Below are 20,184 nucleotides of genomic sequence, written 5' to 3'. Positions count from 1 at the left end.
ACTTACCCTGCTCTAGCCACTCTAGCCTCCTTCCTGTTTCTTAAACATGAACACATCAGAGAACTGCTTTGGAATCTCTGTACTTGCTGTGGTCTCTACTTAGAACACTCTTTCCCTGGATATTTACACTCTCACTTCCTTCAGGACTTTGTTCAAATATCACTTACAGAGATATGTATCCCAACCACCCTGTATAAAATAGTACCCCTTCCATTCTCTATGCTCTTTATCCTGATTTATTATGTCTTATAGCACTTAGCACCACCTGCATTTACTTAGAATATAATTCCATGGGGGATTTTTTTCCTGTCTTTTTCTGAAATACATAACCTGATTTGAGAACAGGGCCTGGCACACAGTAGGTCAATAATTAATATTTAAGAAATGACAGTATGAATCACTTTCCTCTAACACTCCATTCTAGCTGAAACAAGCTTGAAGACATTCAATTTGTGTATAATGAAATGTGAAATGAAAAACATTTTCTTTGTGTATTTTCTTTCCACTAGAAATGGCTTATTTTTCTTATAGAATATGACCAAGGAGATATATCTAGAAGATATATCTTAGAAGATTTTTATTATCTGGGGAAAAAATGGTGGTGGGACAATTCTGTAAAATGAAATAAAATTATTTAAAAACAACTTAAACTTACCCAACAAGCAGCTGCTGATGACTGCAAATACTTTGCAAACCATTCTGAAGTGAAAGACATGCCCTGCTCACAAAAAGATAAGTTTTAGTATTAAGTTCAAATGAAGATTCCTTATGTACACTGCTAAGAAAATATTAACATGCATATTTTCCAATGGGAAATGACTACTAGCACTTTCTCAATGTTATTAGAAAATAGTTTTAATGAGGATATAAGAGTTAATTATAACCAAACTCAGTTATCACAAAGAGGGACTGCATTACAAAATCATGTCACTTAGGCAAAAGATAAAAGGAAACAGTGTGTGTATAATCAAAAAAAAACTATTACACTCATTTTACTAATACAAGAAACAAAGAACAAGATGGCAAAAAAAAATAAAAGAAAAACTAGGTATTGATTTAGCATTTCACTGCCAACACATGTTGATTTAGGATTATTATACTGTATTAAATTTGCAAGTAATAAAAAAGAAACATTTATGAATGATTTCTAAGCAACAGGAAATTGGGGATATACAGAGTAACTGACATATAAAATCTCTAGAGTGGCGATTCTCAAATAATGATGGGCATCAGATTCACCTGTGGAATTTCCAAAGAACAGAAAATGCCTCACTGCATTCCAAATCAATCTCCAGGAGACCAAGGGCACGCATGTGCTCTGAAAGCTGCAGATATAAATCTCTGGCTAAGAACCACTGCTTTAGAGCTTATCTGCACATCTTGCTAAAAAATGACACACTAAGAAACACCATTCAGAGGCATGGACAGAGAGGAGATAAAACCAAATTATATGGAACATGGCATCATAGCTATCAAAAAAATCTGAAGTAAAATTCTAAGTCACTATTTTCATCTCGTCAAGTAGCAATTCTCCCTTTTAAAAATTCTCCCTTTTAAAGAAAAACATCACCTCTGCATACAGGATTGAAGAACACATTAAAAAAAAAAAACAACTAGTAAAAATGGAAAGCAAAGACAACAGTGTTTGGAAATTCATGTAAAATAAACCCACAGACAATTCCAGTGACAATGTTAAAGCTACATGATCCTTTCATAAAATACTATCCACACATTTTAACCCAGGAATTTAGAAACACTTGGGACATTTATCATAAGGAAATAATCTCTCTAAAAGGAAAAACATATCTGTGCATAAAATGATTGATAGCAATATTATTAATAACAGAAAACCTAAATATTCAAAGGGGAGTGTTAGGTAATGAGAGTGTTAGGTAACTATTAAAAATTATATTGGTTGAGCCTGGAACATGGTATAGAGAAACCAAGAAGGTGCAAAAAGACTGATGGAGACACGTCAAAATAACATAGGAACTGTCTTAAAGTGAAGCCCGAAGACAATTTGAACTTTGGAAAAAAAAAAAAAACAGTAAAAAATTATAGCACATTGAATAAAGATTTCATGAGTTCAGAGTGAAAGAAAAAGTATAGAGAGAAAGGAAAGCACTCTTTACAGAAGACTGCTAGCTACTAAATGTAAAGGAAATAATAGAATTGTGAAATTATCTTGAAATGACCGATTTAATTTTTTTTTTTTCAACGTTTATTTATTTTTGGGACAGAGAGAGACAGAGCATGAACGGGGGAGGGGCAGAGAGAAAGGGAGGCACAGAATCGGAAACAGGCTCCAGGCTCCGAGCCATCAGCCCAGAGCCTGACGCGGGGCTCAAACTCACAGACCGCGAGATCGCGACCTGGCTGAAGTCGGACGCTTAACCGACTGCGCCACCCAGGCGCCCCGAAATGACCAATTTAAAACTTGATTCAGGCAAGGTTGGTTCATCAGTGGCCACTAAAATGGATATTTACAAAGTCGCAAAGTAAAATCTCCGACTGACTTATTAATCACAGTACCTTTACAATGAAGAGAAGTGGCAGATCCCACCGTGACCAGATAATCAAATTTAGCATCACCAGGAACTAGACAACCTAACATGTGCTCTTTGTTATGATGCAATGGATATACACAATACCTACATCATATTCTTGTGAAAAGATGTTTCACTGAATCTAATCATGAGAAAACAATCAGAAAAATCCAGATTGTGGGACACTCTACAAGAGACCTGGCCTGGATTCTGCATTTCAATTCTATAAAAGTCAAAAAAGCAAAAAAACCCGCAAACCCACAAAAGCAAAATTCAGCAGGGTCTAGATTAAAGAAAACTAAAAGACTAATTACATTGTGGGATCCTTAAATGAATCCTTGGATTCTTGCCTCCTCTCTCCCTGCACCCACAAAAAGGGAGGCATAAAGGACATTATTGGAACACAGGGTAAATTTAGATATGAACAGTATATCAGATAATTTTATTATCTTAGTTTCTTTGCTCTGAAGCCAGGAAAATCCCCTTGTTCTTAGGGGCTATATAATATGATATTTAGGAGTGAAGTGTCACAAGTCTACAACTTATTTTCAAGTGACTCTGAAAAAAAATGTGTGTGTGTATGCATGCATTTTACATACATACAGAATTATAAAGCAAATGCAGCAAAACATTAATAATTGGTTAACCTAAGTGAAAGATGTATGTATAGTTCTGGTCTTGTACTTTTTTTTAAGTTTATTTATTTTGAGAGAGAGTGCACAAGTGAGCAGGGAAGGGCAGAGAGAGGAAGACAGAGAATCCCAATCAGGCTCCATGCTGTCAGCACAGAGCCCAGTGTGGGGTTCGAACCCACGAACTGTGAGAACATGACCTGAGCTGAAATCAAGAGTTGGATGCTCAAAACTGACTGGGCCACCCAGGCACATTCCTGGACTTATATTTTTAACTTTTCTGTAATTTTGAAATTTTCAAAAAAAAAGTTGAGAAAAACACAAAGCCAAGATGCTAGATCACTATTACTATCTTTGGGGACAGACAATGGGAACACACTGACCCGTATATATGGAAACTCTTTACTGATTGGCAGGGACATTCCTAGAGTAGGATTAAATGCTCTCATAAAATTATACAAAATTAATTATGTTCCAATTCTGTATTACCCAAGAGAACACCTGATTTGTAATGTTCTAAGCACACTTTTCCAATTAGGAAGCGTGTACATTATCAAGTCAATGTAAGTATTTTAGTCTAGCTGGCAATTAATATATATAAACTAATAAACATGCATTTTGCTTTATCCACCATCTAGTCTCTTGTGGGTTTAATTATTTTGTACTGGTCCCCTAGGTCCTGACTGACTACAAGTGCACTGCTAAAACTGAGTTCTTATGTCACCCAGGCTGAGGACTGGGCCAAAATAGTCATATAATCTTAACTATATTTGTTTACAGGCCTCATAACTTAAGCTACACAGAACCTGTCTCAACATTAGTTATAAAATGACTTAAAAATCAAGGTTTCCAAACTTGTCCTTAGGAAAGCATCAGTGTTCAAGATTGATAATGTTTAAATGAAATGTATTAACTGAATCAAATTAACTTTAAGAATGGAATTGATTTTCCCTGTCCATCTTTTCTTAACAGAGTCTGCAACAGATCTATTGCAAAGTGGTGTGAAGAAGGATGGGGAGATGGTATGGAAGAGAGCAGTATGGTTGGAAGACTATTACACTGAGCAAATGAGTAAACTGAAGATGAGACCCAGATTTCGCACTGCTGGAGACGGTACTTAAAATCTGTCAAAAGGAGAGTTAGAAGGAATGCTGAGGTACTGCTTTGGAATTGAAAGTATCAGTGGGAACTCATTTACTTCAATACATATACAAAATAAATAGTTACAGATGTGTGTATGTATATAGGTATCTGCCTCCTAAAAGGGCATGCTCCATGTGGTAATCTTGGTTTCTAATTATTATCTTCCAGAAATTCTAAAGAAATGGCTGATCCCAGGGCTGAGGTAGGAAAAGTACAAGATAAGCCTGGAAATCTTTTGTTCCAGAAAGGAAGGAAATGCTCAAAGAATGATGGAGATATATCAAAAAGACACAGGAAACAAACTGAAGAAGCTTCTACTAGCTAAATCTAGGACAATTTGAGGATCAAAACAAATAATGCATGTACTGGATTATAACCAACTGAATAAAACAGGAACCCACTAATCTATACCTACGTTAATAAACAAATATATAAATGAAAATAAGGAAAAATTCTTTCTTATAGTAGAATGTCAATTAATAAATGAAGAAGGAATGATGGAAATATTTGGCAACCATGCTAGTAGTGGTTGATAAAGGCAAACATCACTTTATTGTTGTTTAACTTACTGTTAGGGTCGGCGAAGACAAAGTGCAATCTTGGAAATTCTCTTTACAAAATACTAACCTATTATAAAGGGAAAAATGGTACCCTTATAGTAGACATGGTGACTTTATGGCGTGTGATCAAAGTTAAAATCACCAGTAGTGGGACAAATGGACACTGTGTGCCCTCTGTTATAATACGTTGACATCTTTTTTGTGGTTTCCTGCCAAGCATGTCCTGATTATGAGGAAAAACTGGCTGGATCCAGGTTGAGGGTCATCCTATAGACTGTAAAGCCTGTAACCTTCAAAGCTGTTGAGTTCATGAAAGACAGCGAAAGACTAAGGACCTATTTCAGATCAGAGGAGACTAAAAGAGGCATGACTTCTAAATGACTGGTGATCTGACACCAAAGAGAAAAAAGAGGCGTTGTTGGTACTTTTGGCAAAGTTATTTTAAAAAGGCAAAAAGAAAACAAATGGAAAAATGAAAATTAAAGGCCTGCAAGTTTGACAATGGTATACAGAAGGCCACTATAACCTGAGACTGGGAACACTCCAGAAGACACACCTCTTACTCCAAATGAGGCAATTTGAGGTGATCTCAGAGCTCCGTATTTGTACCCCAATATTAGCATTTATTTTGTTGGCTTGCAAATGCATGGTACTTGCCTATCACTCCCACAAGACCGTATTGGAGAACAGGGATTTTTGCTTTATTCCTTAAGAGCCCAGATTCTACCTTCATCATGGCTGTCCTCCTGTCCCTTCTAATGACTCTCATTCATCTAAGGATAATTTGAGCAACCGGGTCCTCGCCTGCCTGCCACAAGCTCTGCTGCCATACTGGGTATTTTATTTTCAGTGCTCATTAACTAACTCCTAGTTAGTCAACGAACTCCTATTCTCTATTCGTGATCTTTTCACTTCCAATTCATCTACTTCCCATTTTACACAGCAGACCTTGTCAGACCAGAATCTGTTACAAAGGCTCTAACCTGAGGCATCCATGCTCTCATCCACAGAACAAGGAACCTGGCCAGATATGAATAACCCTTGTTTCTCCAGTGATTAGCATGTATAGGCACTGTGAGGTAATTATTATTATTATGTCCAATGTACAGACAGTAAAACTGAAGTTTAGAAATATCAAGTAAGTCCAAGGATATAAAACTAATGACTGGCAACCTAGGGTTCAAGTCTAGAGTCTCTGGTGCTCTTAACAAATAATGCTTCATTCCTTACTGGATCTATATAGGACCTTTCCAGCTTAAACATTCGGAGATTCACTGAAAAAGTTTGAGCTAAGGTAGAGAAGAGAGTAACTGTTTCTTAATTTATTTGTGTTTTGAAGTGACTTACACAGAAATATTTCTCATTTTAGCCCCAGACTGATGACCAAAGGAAGTAATGCAACAAGAATGGAACAAAAAAACTGAAACATACTCACAAGTTCTCCATAACGGGCAGATGAAATTACACGTGAAGGAAAATTCACTGTGCTGCTGAAACATAATCCCCCGGTCTTCATAAATAAATAAAAATTAAAAAAAAAAAACAGTTTATGGAAAGGTATAACTTAATTTTAAAATATACACTTCATTAATGTGCTTAGCCTTACTAAAATGTTCGGTTCCGAACACACACAGGACCTGTTGGTATTGACGAATGTTGGCTCACATCGAACACATCTGTCAATATAACAAAAACATTTTAAAATGTTAATGAATTATGCTAGATCTAATTTCATTAAAATCTGTCTTCTTAAATGCTGGATTAGAATAGATTCATTCAACTAAGTAATTACTTATAATAAACTAAACAAATTAAAAAATTAACACTGATTTGATTATTTTTATACCACTCCTTGTATTACAAAGCAAGGTATAAATAAATAATATTAGCCAATAATAGGAGAATATTCTTTTGAAACTACATGGCGTGTACAGAATAAACAATATTGAATAAAAAAGATGGTTAAGTCACTCAATTAAGAGCCTAACAAACTCACATAAGTAAAACCCAATCTGTTTTCATAGGTAGTTATATCAAATCTACATTCCTTATTTTGCCTCTCACAAAGCAAAAAGGAAACATATACTGAAAAAATGTGTCTATCTCCTGATCAAAGCTGTGACAAACACTTTTAAAGTCTATTTATTATCTTTATTTATTTTAGAAAAATACTTTGTATTTTTCATTAATGTATGATATCCAGGGAGGGAGAGCATCCACCGGACTAGCGGGGACAGTGATGGGTCTGTAGTATTCATTACTCGTAAGATAGAGCAGGTAGGAGGCACTTGGGCATGGCATAGAAGTGGGCTTAGGCGGTACTGGAGGGGAAGACCTGGGGATCAGCCCAATAGTCAATATTTGGATACTACAATCCATATCAGCATAAGGGAAGAGGTGATCCAATACTAAATACCCCCAGGAGAAGCTACTCAAGTATTTTCTCTTAAACTTGGGAAAAGTCATCATGTAGCTCTCTATAAAAATGTGAAGAATTTGAAATAGGGATACTGTGTTTGAGTTAGAGAGACAGGGCTGTGTGTTTATGTGGTGCACACATATGCACGCATAAAGGGGAAACAGGAAGTGATAAAGAACAGGGCTATTAATCAGGGTTTCTGGGTCACTATAATTACCATTTATCTATTAACATGCTTTTTTACGTAATATTATTTAAAATTTTTTTTTAATGTTTATTTATTTTTGAGAGAGACAGAAACAGAATGTGAATGGGTTAGGGGCAGAGAGAGAGGGAAACACAAAATCCAAAGCAGGTTCCAGGCTCCGAGCTGTCAGCACAGAGCCTGACGCAGGGCTCAAACCCACGAACCGTGAGATTATGACCTGAGCTGAAGTCGGATGTTCAACCGACTGAGCCCCCCAGGTGCCCTTATGTAACATTATTTTAAAGCACAGTTCCTGGCACACAGTAAGGATGCTGCAAATAGAAGTTAATATTTATATACTATATATATATTATAGATTATGTACAAATTTCATAATAACAAACAAAAAAAGCACCTTTTACTGAGCACTTACTCTGAAGCACTATGCTAAGAATTCACATACTGATTTCTGAGCTGTGATAACAGCCTAGGAAGTAGGTGGTATATTTCCATTCTAAGGACAAAAAGACTGACTTACTGAGCTAGCCAAGGTCAAACAACTGATAAGAGACTGAACCAAGCTTTGAACCCTAATCAGTCTCATTCTCTGATCTTCAGCTTCTTTATATGTTAATATCTACTTTTATCTTCTTTGGGCTATTATGAGGAACAAGTGATATCATAGGAAGTATTTTTAAAAGGTATAGATTCCATATAAATGTACGATGATATTTAAAGTCAGCACCCAGCACACCACTTACCTGTTTCCTAAAGCATTTGCTACTGTAAAAGAGTTTTCATTTTCGTCACAGAGCTTACAAGTTGCTTGAGACAACAATGTTCCGTTAACATCTCTTTCCACTAAACAATTTAGAAACAAAATTAAGATGTAACTCAAAGTCAACATATAACCTTCTATAAACTTAGTACAGTCCCCTTGTAATTATTATAAATAATCAGGTATATTTAAGATACCTGATTTGTATAAGAGGAATGTCAAATACCACCATAACAAAGTGTAGAAAAGTGAAGCCTTCCTCATTCCCACATAAAAAAATTACAAAACTTAACTTTCCAAATCATAATAATAAATTATTATTTTTTTCTTTATTTTTCTTTTTTGTTACTTCTTACCTGTACGTTCCTGCTACAGCAGGTATGCAGAAACAAGCAATTTCATAGACAGTTGACATGTTTCTACAACTTAAGAGGGTTTTTTGTAGCACCTATTAAGATGTTAAATTCACATATCCTACAACACTACAATTTCATTTTTAGATACCTAACCTACAGAAACACTTGTACATGTGTATAAGGATATTTACTGAGGTAGTTACTTGTTAGAAAACAACCTACATATTTAAAATAGCAAGATGATGGTATATTCATCCTACGAAATACTATGGAGTGGACTAAAAAGAATTATGTAATCTAACAGATCATACTGGTAACTGAAAAAAGTTTGCTCTAGAACAATATTTTTGGTATGAAACATTTATATAATGTGGCTGTAATGTTTATTTTAAAACAGAAAAAAAAAGGTTCTAGAAGGAAACACACACGCAAACGTGTATGTGCACGCACATCAAAATGTTAACAATTACTTTTGGGGCTAAGGGAATTAACAGAGAACCAGCACTGAGAAAAATGGTCAAAGGGCATTACTCCTAATCATAATGTTATCAATAATGCTTTGTCCATAATGTTTTAAGTTTTTGCAAGATAGTAAAAATGAGTTTAACCAAAGTAAAGGTGAATGACTTGTTTCTCCTACAGTCATCCTTATCCCCGTCTCAGTAAATGGCAATGCCACTGGACCATTTACTCAGGCCCTAGTCCTTAGAGTTTCCTCATTTCTTTTCATACTGTATATTAAAAACAATAAAATTAAAGTTAACAAAATAAATCTGCAAATCTTGTTAGCTCCTCCTTTAAAATATATCCAGAAACTGAATTATTCTCTCTACCTCCGCAACTCTACCCCAGGCCAAGGGACATCAATCTATCACCTGGACTTTTATGACAGCTTCCTAACTGGAGTCCTGGTTCTATTCTCTAGGCAGAAGCTAGAGCAAGACTTTTCAAAACTAAGTGTGATGATTTCACTCCCCTGAAAACTTTCTAATGGCCTTCCATCTCACTTGGGGTACTTTCTAAGGTCACTATTACAGCCAAAAGGCCTTACATGATCTGCACACAATCACTCCAACTTTCCAGACCCATCTACTTCTGCTTTCCTCCTCATTTACTTTACCCACATTAGCATATTTGCTGCTCCTTGAAAATGCCAAATATTCTCCCATCTCAGGATCTTTGTACTTGCCATTCCCTCTGTCTAGAACGAGTCCCCTAGTGATCTACATGGCTCTGTCCCGCACTTCCTTCAAATCTTTGCTCAGATGTCACTTTTCCAAAGAGATCTTCCATGATCATCCACGTAATATAACACTTGGCGCGCGCTCTCTCTCTCTCTCTCTCGCTCTCTCTCTCTCTCTCTCTCCCCCTCCCTCCCTTGTCTTCACAGCACTTACCATGCCCTGGCATATACTATTAATTTGCTTAGAACCTAAGTTGGATTCACCACTGTCTGCCAGCACCTGGCAGGTAGTGCTCAATAAACTCTTTTTTGAATTTGGGAAATTTTAATTTGGAAGGTTTCACATAAAAATTGTGTATTTTTAGCATTTTTTTAAAAATAGGAAAATCTGATTTCATGGGACCCATGTTCCTACATGTTGATAACCATTTTCTGGTACTGAACAGGGTACTGCTCAGTAAAAGGTACTGCTTTTTAGCTTCACTGCCGTTCTGTTGAACCAAGTTTTATAATTTTATGTTAAATTTTAATTTTTGTGAACAAATATTTATGATGAAATAAGTATGACAACATATAAATATTTCCAAGGATGTACAGAAACATATAAATACATAAAGCATTCTTGGAAGAACACAAAAGAAACTTAATAGTGGTTACATTAGAGAACTAAGAATAAGAGTGAGGGTGGAAGGGCAAGGACCCTTGGTTTTTATATTTTTCTATACTATTTACATTTCAAACCATATACATGTATTACTTTAATTTTAAAAAGTAAAAATTTTAAGTTGAAAAATATGGATATATCTTTTTAAGTAGTAAATCTACATGTGCTCTTATGGCACCCTCTCCAAAATACACTGCAAATAGACATTCCAAAATATTTGCAATACATTAAAAACTTGGAAAGATAGAGAAAAAATAATTACTTTAGGTTAATTTCTGGGAAATAAAATAGATGGGGAGTGTAACTTTTATTTCTCATTCTATAGCCTCAAGAATTTTGATATTTTTAATGATAATTATTTTAAAATTATTTTTAAAAAATTATTTACCTGATTATCTGATCATTTTCTTTTTATGTCAGAAATGGGAAGAGTTGAGAGAAGCGGTGCAATAAGTAAGATGTACCCTCTTTCTGTACTCTTCCATTCCTCTCCAACCCCTCTTGCAAATCCACAGAACAAATCAACAGCAAAAGTTCAAGGTGGCTCTAAGGAGCTCATGCCATGGAGAATTTTAAGTATGTAACAGTAGCGTCTAAGATAGTGAAATACTGTTTTCACAGCTGTCACTCAACCTTAAGGGGTCTCTAGGTGTCAGAGCCACCATCTGGCCCCCCGGGCATCTAGCCTCCATTCTCAGCAACCTACTAAAACTGCCACTTCTGTACCAGTGATCTCTGTCAAAAGTTGTTTCAGAAATTCAGTCCATAATGACTTCCTCACAGCATGAATCTATGAACCATCATCACCTTCATCCCCACTTAGAAATCCCAAAGATATTTTGACTTTTCCTTTTTCCTCATCCCTATATTCCTTCACTCATCTAGGTCTACTGTCATCCTTTTAATGTTTCTGGCATCTACTCTTTTGGGCATAATTCCCTCTAGCTCTGGTTCAGGTCCAGTAGTCACATGTCTACAGCACCAGAGCAGCCTCTTCACAGCTCTCCCTACTTCTGCTCTTCCACTCCTTAAATGTGAACTTCATGAAAGCAGGGACTTCGTGCCTGTTCACTGTATCCTCTTCACTGCTTTATGCTTCGCACCTTTGCACAATGGCCAGCGCGTAGTAGGAGCTCAATAAATATTTGTTGAATGAACAAATGCAACAGATTGTTGCCAGATTAATCATCATTCTCCTGTTCAAAGCTTTGAACAAAATGCCTATGCCTACAGAATATCCTACCATTCAAGGCCTTCCGCCATCTGTACCAAAGCACCTTTAAACTCAACAAACTGTTATCCTCCCAATTCCTTTATTTTCAATCTAGATGTTTATGTTTATAATAATACTCTTGCTCATACTGCTCCTTCTGCCTAGATGTTCTCTTTCTTATTACCTTTTGAAATCCCATTAATCCTTTATGGCCCCACGATTACACTGCCTCCTCATGACAACCTTCCTAAACAACCCTGGTTGAAGTGACTTCCTCTTTACAGAGCATTTATTGTTTATAAATGCTCATTTGATGATTTAATATATGTGCCCCTGTGAAAATATTTTGTTGCTATTTTGCTCTGCAAATTACTTTTCCATAGGCATATCCTGCCTTCTAGCTAGATTTTAAATAAATTGATGGCAGAGATTTGTATTTCTTTAAAAAAATAATTTGGGGGAGGGGAGGCTCAGAGGGAGAGAGAGAATCTCAAGCAGGCTCCATGCTCAGTGTGGAGCCTGATGCAGGGCTCGATCCCATGAACTGTGGGATCATGACCTGAGTAGAAACCAAGAGTCGGACACTTAACTGAGCCACCCAGGTACCCCTATAAAATTAATTTTTGAATAGATAATATATAAATAGAATAAAAAAGGCACAAAAAATTTTTAAGTGAAAATTAAGTCTCTTCCATCCTTTTCCCCCCCAGATACCGAATTCTCCTCCCTGGAAGCAATACTGTTATCAGTTCCTTGTAAATTCTTCCAGAAATAGGCTGTGCATAAACACATATGCATGTATAATCTTTTTTAGAAAACATAAATGGTAGTTCACCAAACACAGAAAACAGAACTGATAAATAGCAGGTACCAAATAAATATTTGTGGATGAATGAATATAAACTTTATATACCTTGTTTTTTTACTTAATGGATCTTGGATTTGTTTCCACAGCAATAAAGAACTGCATTATTTTTCTATATAATAATCTATATTTTTCTGCATTCTATACCATTGTATGGATGTACCAGAGTTTATTTGACTAATCTCCTCTTAACAAACTTTTACATTGCTTACAATATTTTGTCTTAGGATTAATGTTTCAATAAGAAGCCATGCATACACTTCTTCAGACATATTATTTCCCTGCACTGGAATGGGAAATTCCCAGATAAGGGCTAGCTGGGCAATGATCTGCATTTGATAAATACTGTCAAGTTGCTTTCTACAGACGCTGCACAAATTTATAATCCTCCAGTAATATATGAATGACTATTTCCCTGTATCCTTACTGAACCAACTGAGCCACCTGGGCACCCTGAAATTCGTTTTTCTTTAGATTCATATTTAATATTTAGATATTTGACCTGAAATTTATTTTTCCTTAAGCAATAAGTTAGAAACCCGACTTAGTATTTTCCAAGTTTCCCCAACACCATTTACTAATCAGTCTTTTCTCCACTGACATGAAATACTACTTTTATCCCATATCACATTCTGATACAGATTAGATCTATTTTGATTCTCTATCTTAAGTCCCATCCATCAGTATGTGTAACCCATAGACCAGCCATTCATATTATTACAGTAGCTTTAAAATGCACATAGTATCTGAAGGGGTTATTTTCTCTTTCCTTTTTCATAATTGTCTTGGCTTTTCACATTTTCCAGATAAACTTTGGAATTAGTCTCTAAAACAGACAAACAATATTCTAGTAGAATTTATTAAGGTTCTGTTAAATGTATAGACGGGTATTGTGAGAGCTAACATCTTTTTTTTTTTTTTTTAATGGTTTGTTTATGTATGTATGTATTTATTTATTTTTATTGTTTTAAATATTTATTTTTGAGAGACAGAGGGAGAGAGTGTGAGTAGGAGAGGGGCAGAGAGAGAGGAAGATGCAGAATCTGAAGCAGTCTCCAGGCTCTGAGCAGAGCCCAACATGGGGCTCAAACTCACAAACCGTGAGATCATGACCCGAGCCCAAATCAGACGCTTAACCGACTGAGCCATCCAGGCGCCCCTAATGTTTTGTTTATTTTTGTGAGAGAGAGAGAGACAGAGAGAGAGAGAGGGAGAGAAGGAGAGAGAGAAGGAGTGGGGGACAGGCAGAGAGAAAGGGAGACAGAGAACCCAAAGCAGGCTCCGCATTGTCAGTGCAAAGCACAACATGGGGCTCAAAACCATGAACCGTGAGATCACAACCTCAGCTGAAATCAAGAGCAGGATGCTCAACCGAGCCACCCAGGGGCCCTCTAATATCTTTATAATATTTAATCTTCCCCTCCAAGAACAAGGTATGTATTCCATTTATTAAAGCCAACTTTTGTGTTCTGCAGAAGCATTCTAAGGTTCTTCAATTGATTTATCTTATATATTTCTTCTGAAGTTTATACAGGTGTTTTTTCTTTTTGTTGCTACTGTAGACAAGATCTTTTCTTCATATATTCTAAAGGATTGTTGTTTAGATAGACAAAGTCTACTAATTTTTGGATATTAATTTTTTACCCCAAAACCTTTATTGTTTATGATAATTTTTAGTAATTCTCTTGGGTTTTCTAAACATATAATTAAATCATTAAAAATTAGTTTTTAACGATTTTTACTTCCTTTTTAATTACTCAACCACCTGTTTCTTTCACTTACCTAAGTGCATCTTTATCTGGTTCCTGACAATAGAAATGCTTATACTTTCTCCCTATTAGGCACCATGTTGACTTTTGAGTTGAAACATATATACTTTATCATATTAAGGAAGTATCCATCTTACCATCTAATTGTACATTGTTAAGACTTTTTTTTTTTAAATCAGGTAGGACTTTTTATTCTCTTCTCAATGCCTGCTGGTGACTTAAACATCATTAAATTCTGGGCAATAAAAAATACTGTTCACCAAGGTATTTCCATTAATGTCCTTATCAAAAATAACATAAGTGGGGGGTGCCTGGGTGGCTTAGTCAAGTGTCCAATTCTTGATTTCGGCTCAGGTCACAATCTTGCAGTTTGTGAGATCAAGCCCTGCATCAGCCTTTGCACTGAGTGTGGAGCCTCCTTGAGGTTCTCTTCCTCTCTCTCTCTGCCCCACCCCTGCTCGCATTCTCTCTCTCAAAATAAATAAATATATATTTGTTAAGTAGCGTAAGTGAAGATTCTACTACTTTTTCATAAGGAATCTACTTCTTACCTAAAACATGGCCAGTAGGACAGTGGCATTTTCCTTCTGCAGTTAAACCACCAGGGCAAGAAATGCAATTCCAGCCATCTTCAGTAACACCTTTCTAAATTAAAATAAATCAATAAGTAAATTATCCTTCTTAATTGATGCTGTGAATTCAAGAAGCCACAGTAGTGTACAATTTGTAGTCAAGATTCAAATAAATCATGCATATATGAGCTACATAAATATTTCTTGGAGAGTTAAACTGTGCTCACTTTCCGAAATTAAGCTATACATTATTACTATGTACAGACTACTGTTAACTCTGGGCAACCGTTGTTTCTTCTTCATGATTTTCAGTTCAAATGAGTCATTTCTTTCAAAGTAATATTGCCATTCAGTTTTTCCATTTACAAAGAAAAAACAACAAAATTCAACAGCATTTAATCAACAGATACTCAATTAATAGTTTGGTTTTACCTGTTCTAAAATATTCTAATTTTTACTTATTGAAAAAAAATTTAATGTTTATTATTTTTTAGAGAGAGAGACAAATTATGAGCAGGGGAGAGGCAGAGAGAGGGAGACATAGAATCTGAAGCAGGCTCCAGGCTCCAAGCTATCCATACAGAGCCCAATGTGGGGCTCAAACTCATGAACTATGAGATCATGACCAGAGCCAAAGTCAGATGCTCAACTGACGGAGCCAACCAGGCGCCCCTCTAATTTTTATAATCCAAATATGTTAGCTTTTAAAAATTAAGTTATGATTTAAAATGGGTGAATTTTATAGTGTATGAATAATATGTAAATAAAGTTGTTAAAGTTATAAGGATATTTCTTTCAATCCAGAATTGTTTGTATTAATGAAAGTTTTGTTTTTCTTTTTAAGTTTATTTATTTATTTTGAGTGGTGGAGGGGCAGTGAGAGAGGAAGACAGAGAATTGCATGCAGGCTCCGCACTGTCAGCACAGAGCTGATGCAGGGCCTGAACCCATGAACCATGAAATCATGAAATCCGAGCTGAAATCAAGAGCCAGATGCTTAACTGATTTAGCCACCCAAGTGTCTCAATGAAGGTTTTTTATAAAATATGACATTCAAAATTAGGTGTATTATATGATTTTTCCTAAACCTGGGGCAAAAATATAATATCAAAAACATGAATGTAACCAAAATGAATAGAGAACAAATGGTAATAACAAAACAATGCCACAAATTATTTTTAATTTTAGTTGAAAAGACTGGATTTATCATGAAATGCTCCTATATTTGTCAGCACATTATATAGGGCTATTTAAAAATTATGATTGTTGGGGCGCCTGGGTGGCTCAGTCGGTTAAGCGTCCAACTCTTGATTTTGGCCCAGGTCATGACCTCAGGGTTCATTAAATCGATTCTGCAGTGTGCTCTGCCCTGACAGTACCAGTCTGTTTGGGATTCTTTCTCTCCTTCTCTCTCTCTCTCGCTCTCGCTCTTGCTCTCTGCCCCTCCCCCACTCGTGTGCACACATGTGCGCACATGCTCTCCCTCTCTCAATATAAATAAATAAACATTGGAAAAATAAAAATTATGCTTGTTTAGTAATCTCACTGAAAAATAAATTTGCTTTGTAGCCATTTCATATTAGCTTTTCATCATTGATAATTCATCTATGGTCAATATTTACAAAAATATAAAATACGTATTAAGGTGAAAATCAAACTTAAAAGTTAAATCAAGTTAGCCATAAATTAGGACAACTGGTAAATTAAACTAGTAACTTAATAATAATTAACTTGATAGTATTTTAGACCATTAAATTCCCAGATTCAATTATTTTATTCAGATAATGAGAAGAAACATCGCTATGAAAGAACTGGCTCACAAAGACTTCCAATTATCCAAAATGACTGGAAAATGTATTTCTGTTAATTAAGAATCATTACATATAGTAACCATTAATTTACTAATTTTCCTAAAATTATATGACTAACAAAACAGCAATAGATATTATTTAACCTCTTTAGTGATGCAATTGGCATTTCATGAACTTATCACACCTCAGTTATCATTATAAACATGAATTGTTATATAAGACTGTTAACACAATAGGTGTAAGGCACAGAACTCAATCTGTACCAGTCAAAAAACTCACACATCCCAACTTGTTCTCTATATATACCATTCATCTATTTTTTTAAGTCACTGAGTTACTCTATGAGAAAATATAAAGACACAAATATTCACAGCTTTGTGGTTTTTTAAATCTCAGACTTTAAAAACTAAGGCAATACATTTGTTTTTTTCCAAGTCTGCATAAAATTTCACTCATTTTCCAAAATTTACTCGAGAAAAACAAAGTTAATTTAATAATTTTGAGTTTTGGGACCATATTATAGTACAGCATTAAAATGTAGTTTAAAAAAATAAAGATATGTTAATTTACTACTTTTTACAGTAAAATGATTTTAAAATAAATACTTGATACCATGTTTTCCGGGCACTTTTTACAAATAATATCAGGTCCTCCATTATTAGAGATCATCTGAAATCCTGGTAAACACACACATGAAGTTCCTAAAATAAAAACAGTCAATTTTGACCTTGGTAAATAAAAATAAAGCTCCAAGATAGGGAAAATTTTAATATTCTTAAAATCTTGAGAAGAAGTATAGCTGTTAATAGCAAGACCCTGGAATCAGCACTGCATGGATTCTAATCTTAATTCTGCTATTCAGCTGTGTGACCTTTAGCAAGTTACTAAACTCTATGGCTTGGTCTCCACTTTGGCAAAATGCGGGCAATAACAGTACTTACCTCATAGGGTTGATATGGGTGTTAAATTAGTTATTATACGCAAAGATCTTAGAATGTGTATGGCACGCAGTAGGTACCATACGTGCTACCACCTTAAGTGCAAGCATAACTGAACTATTAAAGTACTGAACTTTAATTTTAATAATCAAACTATGCATTAACTGCTATGGGAAATTTTACTGTTCTATTTCATCCAACCATACACATATATTCAATGAATTCAAATTTACTTTGTCAAAACAAAGCCTTATTAGCAAAGTTACCTTGATTCAAATAAACCATTGTTTTCCTCTGGACAGACAGTAGACCTTACAAGATAATCACCATTCAACTTGCTGGACAGGTAAGGACAACATTCTCTAAGGAGGCATCAAGTGGAAACAGCACCCATAGCAATCTATGTAGTAGGATGCATCCAATATCTGGGTCCGTAACTATGAAGCAACACCTTACAGTTTAAGAGCCGGTGAAATGCTTCCTCATTCATACATCCTCACCCGAGGAGCCGGCCCAGTCTTAAATGACAACTTTAATGAGGATATATCAAATTTGAAGATGGGAGAAAGTTAACACCATGGGTGACCAAATCAAGAGTGAAAACATTTCGGACCTTAGAATATGGAAAAAGTCTTATTCTGAGCAGTTTCAGTGAGGGGAACTGGGACCAAATGACCTACGTTTGAAGGGAAAAACAACAACAACAACTAAGTTTAATACAAAGAGACTTTAAGGGCAATTAGTAATATTCAATAATAAAAGGGACGAGTCCTAAGGAAATCTATATTAAGAACACACTGTATAGTGGAAATACATGGGTTGAGACTGAGGGCAGAGAGACACCAGTTCTTCCAATCCACAATTTAGGTAACAAAGAAGATGTAACAACATCATCGAGGCTTGAATTTCCTTATCTGTAAAATGAGAAGACTGGACCTAATCATGGTTAAGGTCCCTTCTAGCTCTAGGTTTCTGGGATTTGAAGAGCAAGATAAAGAGATAACAAAATTTATAAGCGCTAATTTGCATTCCCTCCGCAACCCATCCTGTGACCTACTTCTCTACACCTCGTTCCTTCTCTACTTTTTTTCTATCTTCGGTGGGCGACTTTCCAGGTGCCTCCCGAAAGACCCCTCGGATGAGAAGTGAGGGACTGGCGCCGAGAAATTAATTATCGGCCATGGCTCAGGGGGTAGTTTACTCGGGTTCCCCAACCTCATTTGTGTGCAAGCTGCAATCCTCCAAGGAAACCCACCCCTCAGGAGTTGGCAGTTAACTTTCCTGAAACATTTCTTCCCGCCGACGAAAATGTGTTTCAGAGACAGGGGGAGGGGGCAGCGGGCAACAAGAAGCCTGGAGTGTTAAAACTCTGGCTAGGGCCCACCCTGAACGGTCTCACCTCGGGCATCCTGCCTCTGGTTGGCTCCACACGGCACACAGGACAGCGCGGAGATATCGAAGTACTGGTTGTGGCCGCACGACTCCGGCTGCAGGAATGGAAATGAGAAGGTCTGGGCGTGTGAGACTCGCGGGAGGGCCAACAGGAGGAATACGTTCACAGCCGCGGCGAAGGTGGACCAAGCCGCCATGGCTACCCTGGCCCCACCGCCGCTCGTCACCATGGTGCAGACGCCGGCGGCAGCGCAGTCTCCGCGCCCCATCAGCCGCTGCGGCGAACCTGCAGAGCCGATTGGACGACTCCGCCTGGGGTTCCGGAAGTGTCTGCCGTCGCCGCCTGGTTGCTAGGTGAGCAAAGCCTCGGGAAGCTGGCTGGTCTGGGATAGGAAGGGGTAGAGGTACAGTAACCCTGGAGGCTGGCAGGCCAACCCGCTCTTTAAAATGTGTTTCAAACTCTGGGACGCGACCCGTTACCGGGCTTGTTATCAGTTTAGGAGGTCGGTAAATAGAATTTCACAGCAAAGACTATATGCGATAGTATGACAGAATTATGAGTATTGTTTCATTAAGCTGTTGAATGATGTTTACATCAGAATTTATCCAAATCAGGCCATTTTCGCGTTAAAGGAGACATTCCAACAGAGTATTTGCAAAATACATTTGTCAAAAAAGTAGAAAAAAATCCACTGATTTGAAATATGCAATGCTGGGGGCGCCTGGGTGGCGCAGTCGGTTAAGCGTCCGACTTCAGCCAGGTCACGATCTCGCGGTCCGTGAGTTCGAGCCCCGCGTCAGGCTCTGGGCTGATGGCTCAGAGCCTGGAGCCTGTTTCCGATTCTGTGTCTCCCTCTCTCTCTGCCCCTCCCCCGTTCATGCTCTGTCTCTCTGTCCCAAAAATAAATAAACGTTAAAAAAAATTTTTTTAAAGAAATATGCAATGCTGGAAGATTGGCTTAAGCACTAAAAAAAGATCTTTCCTGCCAGACTTTTTCTTTGTGTTTCTACTTTCTTTGTTTCGGGTAAAGGAAATCATGTATATAAAATTAGATCATCTTTACTCATTTGTGAATAAAGAAGGAAACTAATTTTTAACCAAATTTAAACATACACGAATCCTGCCTTTCAAAGCAGGCATCCTTGAAGGCTATTA

The 20,184-nt window shown here is 36.6% G+C and overlaps 1 protein-coding gene across 1 annotated transcript in view; it reads right to left on the bottom strand.

The window, feature by feature from the left end:
• Positions 1 to 19,312, bottom strand: part of TMEM67 (transmembrane protein 67) — a 55,365-nt gene extending 36,053 nt beyond the window's left edge. The window contains exons 1-7 of the mRNA XM_040493979.1: positions 19,036 to 19,312; positions 17,311 to 17,399; positions 14,867 to 14,960; positions 8,249 to 8,348; positions 6,488 to 6,557; positions 6,317 to 6,391; positions 656 to 718 (exon numbers count right to left, since the gene is read on the bottom strand). Coding sequence (XP_040349913.1) covers positions 656 to 718; positions 6,317 to 6,391; positions 6,488 to 6,557; positions 8,249 to 8,348; positions 14,867 to 14,960; positions 17,311 to 17,399; positions 19,036 to 19,297 — 753 coding nt within the window. The 5' untranslated portion in view covers positions 19,298 to 19,312. The remainder of the gene's footprint in view (positions 1 to 655; positions 719 to 6,316; positions 6,392 to 6,487; positions 6,558 to 8,248; positions 8,349 to 14,866; positions 14,961 to 17,310; positions 17,400 to 19,035) is intronic.
• Positions 19,313 to 20,184: the final 872 nt, after the last annotated feature.

Source organism: Herpailurus yagouaroundi, unplaced genomic scaffold, assembly GCF_014898765.1.
Source record: "Herpailurus yagouaroundi ecotype Mexico unplaced genomic scaffold, PumYag 186, whole genome shotgun sequence".
Taxonomy (NCBI): domain Eukaryota; kingdom Metazoa; phylum Chordata; class Mammalia; order Carnivora; family Felidae; genus Herpailurus; species Herpailurus yagouaroundi.
This window is presented reverse-complemented; position numbering and strand designations above follow the sequence as displayed.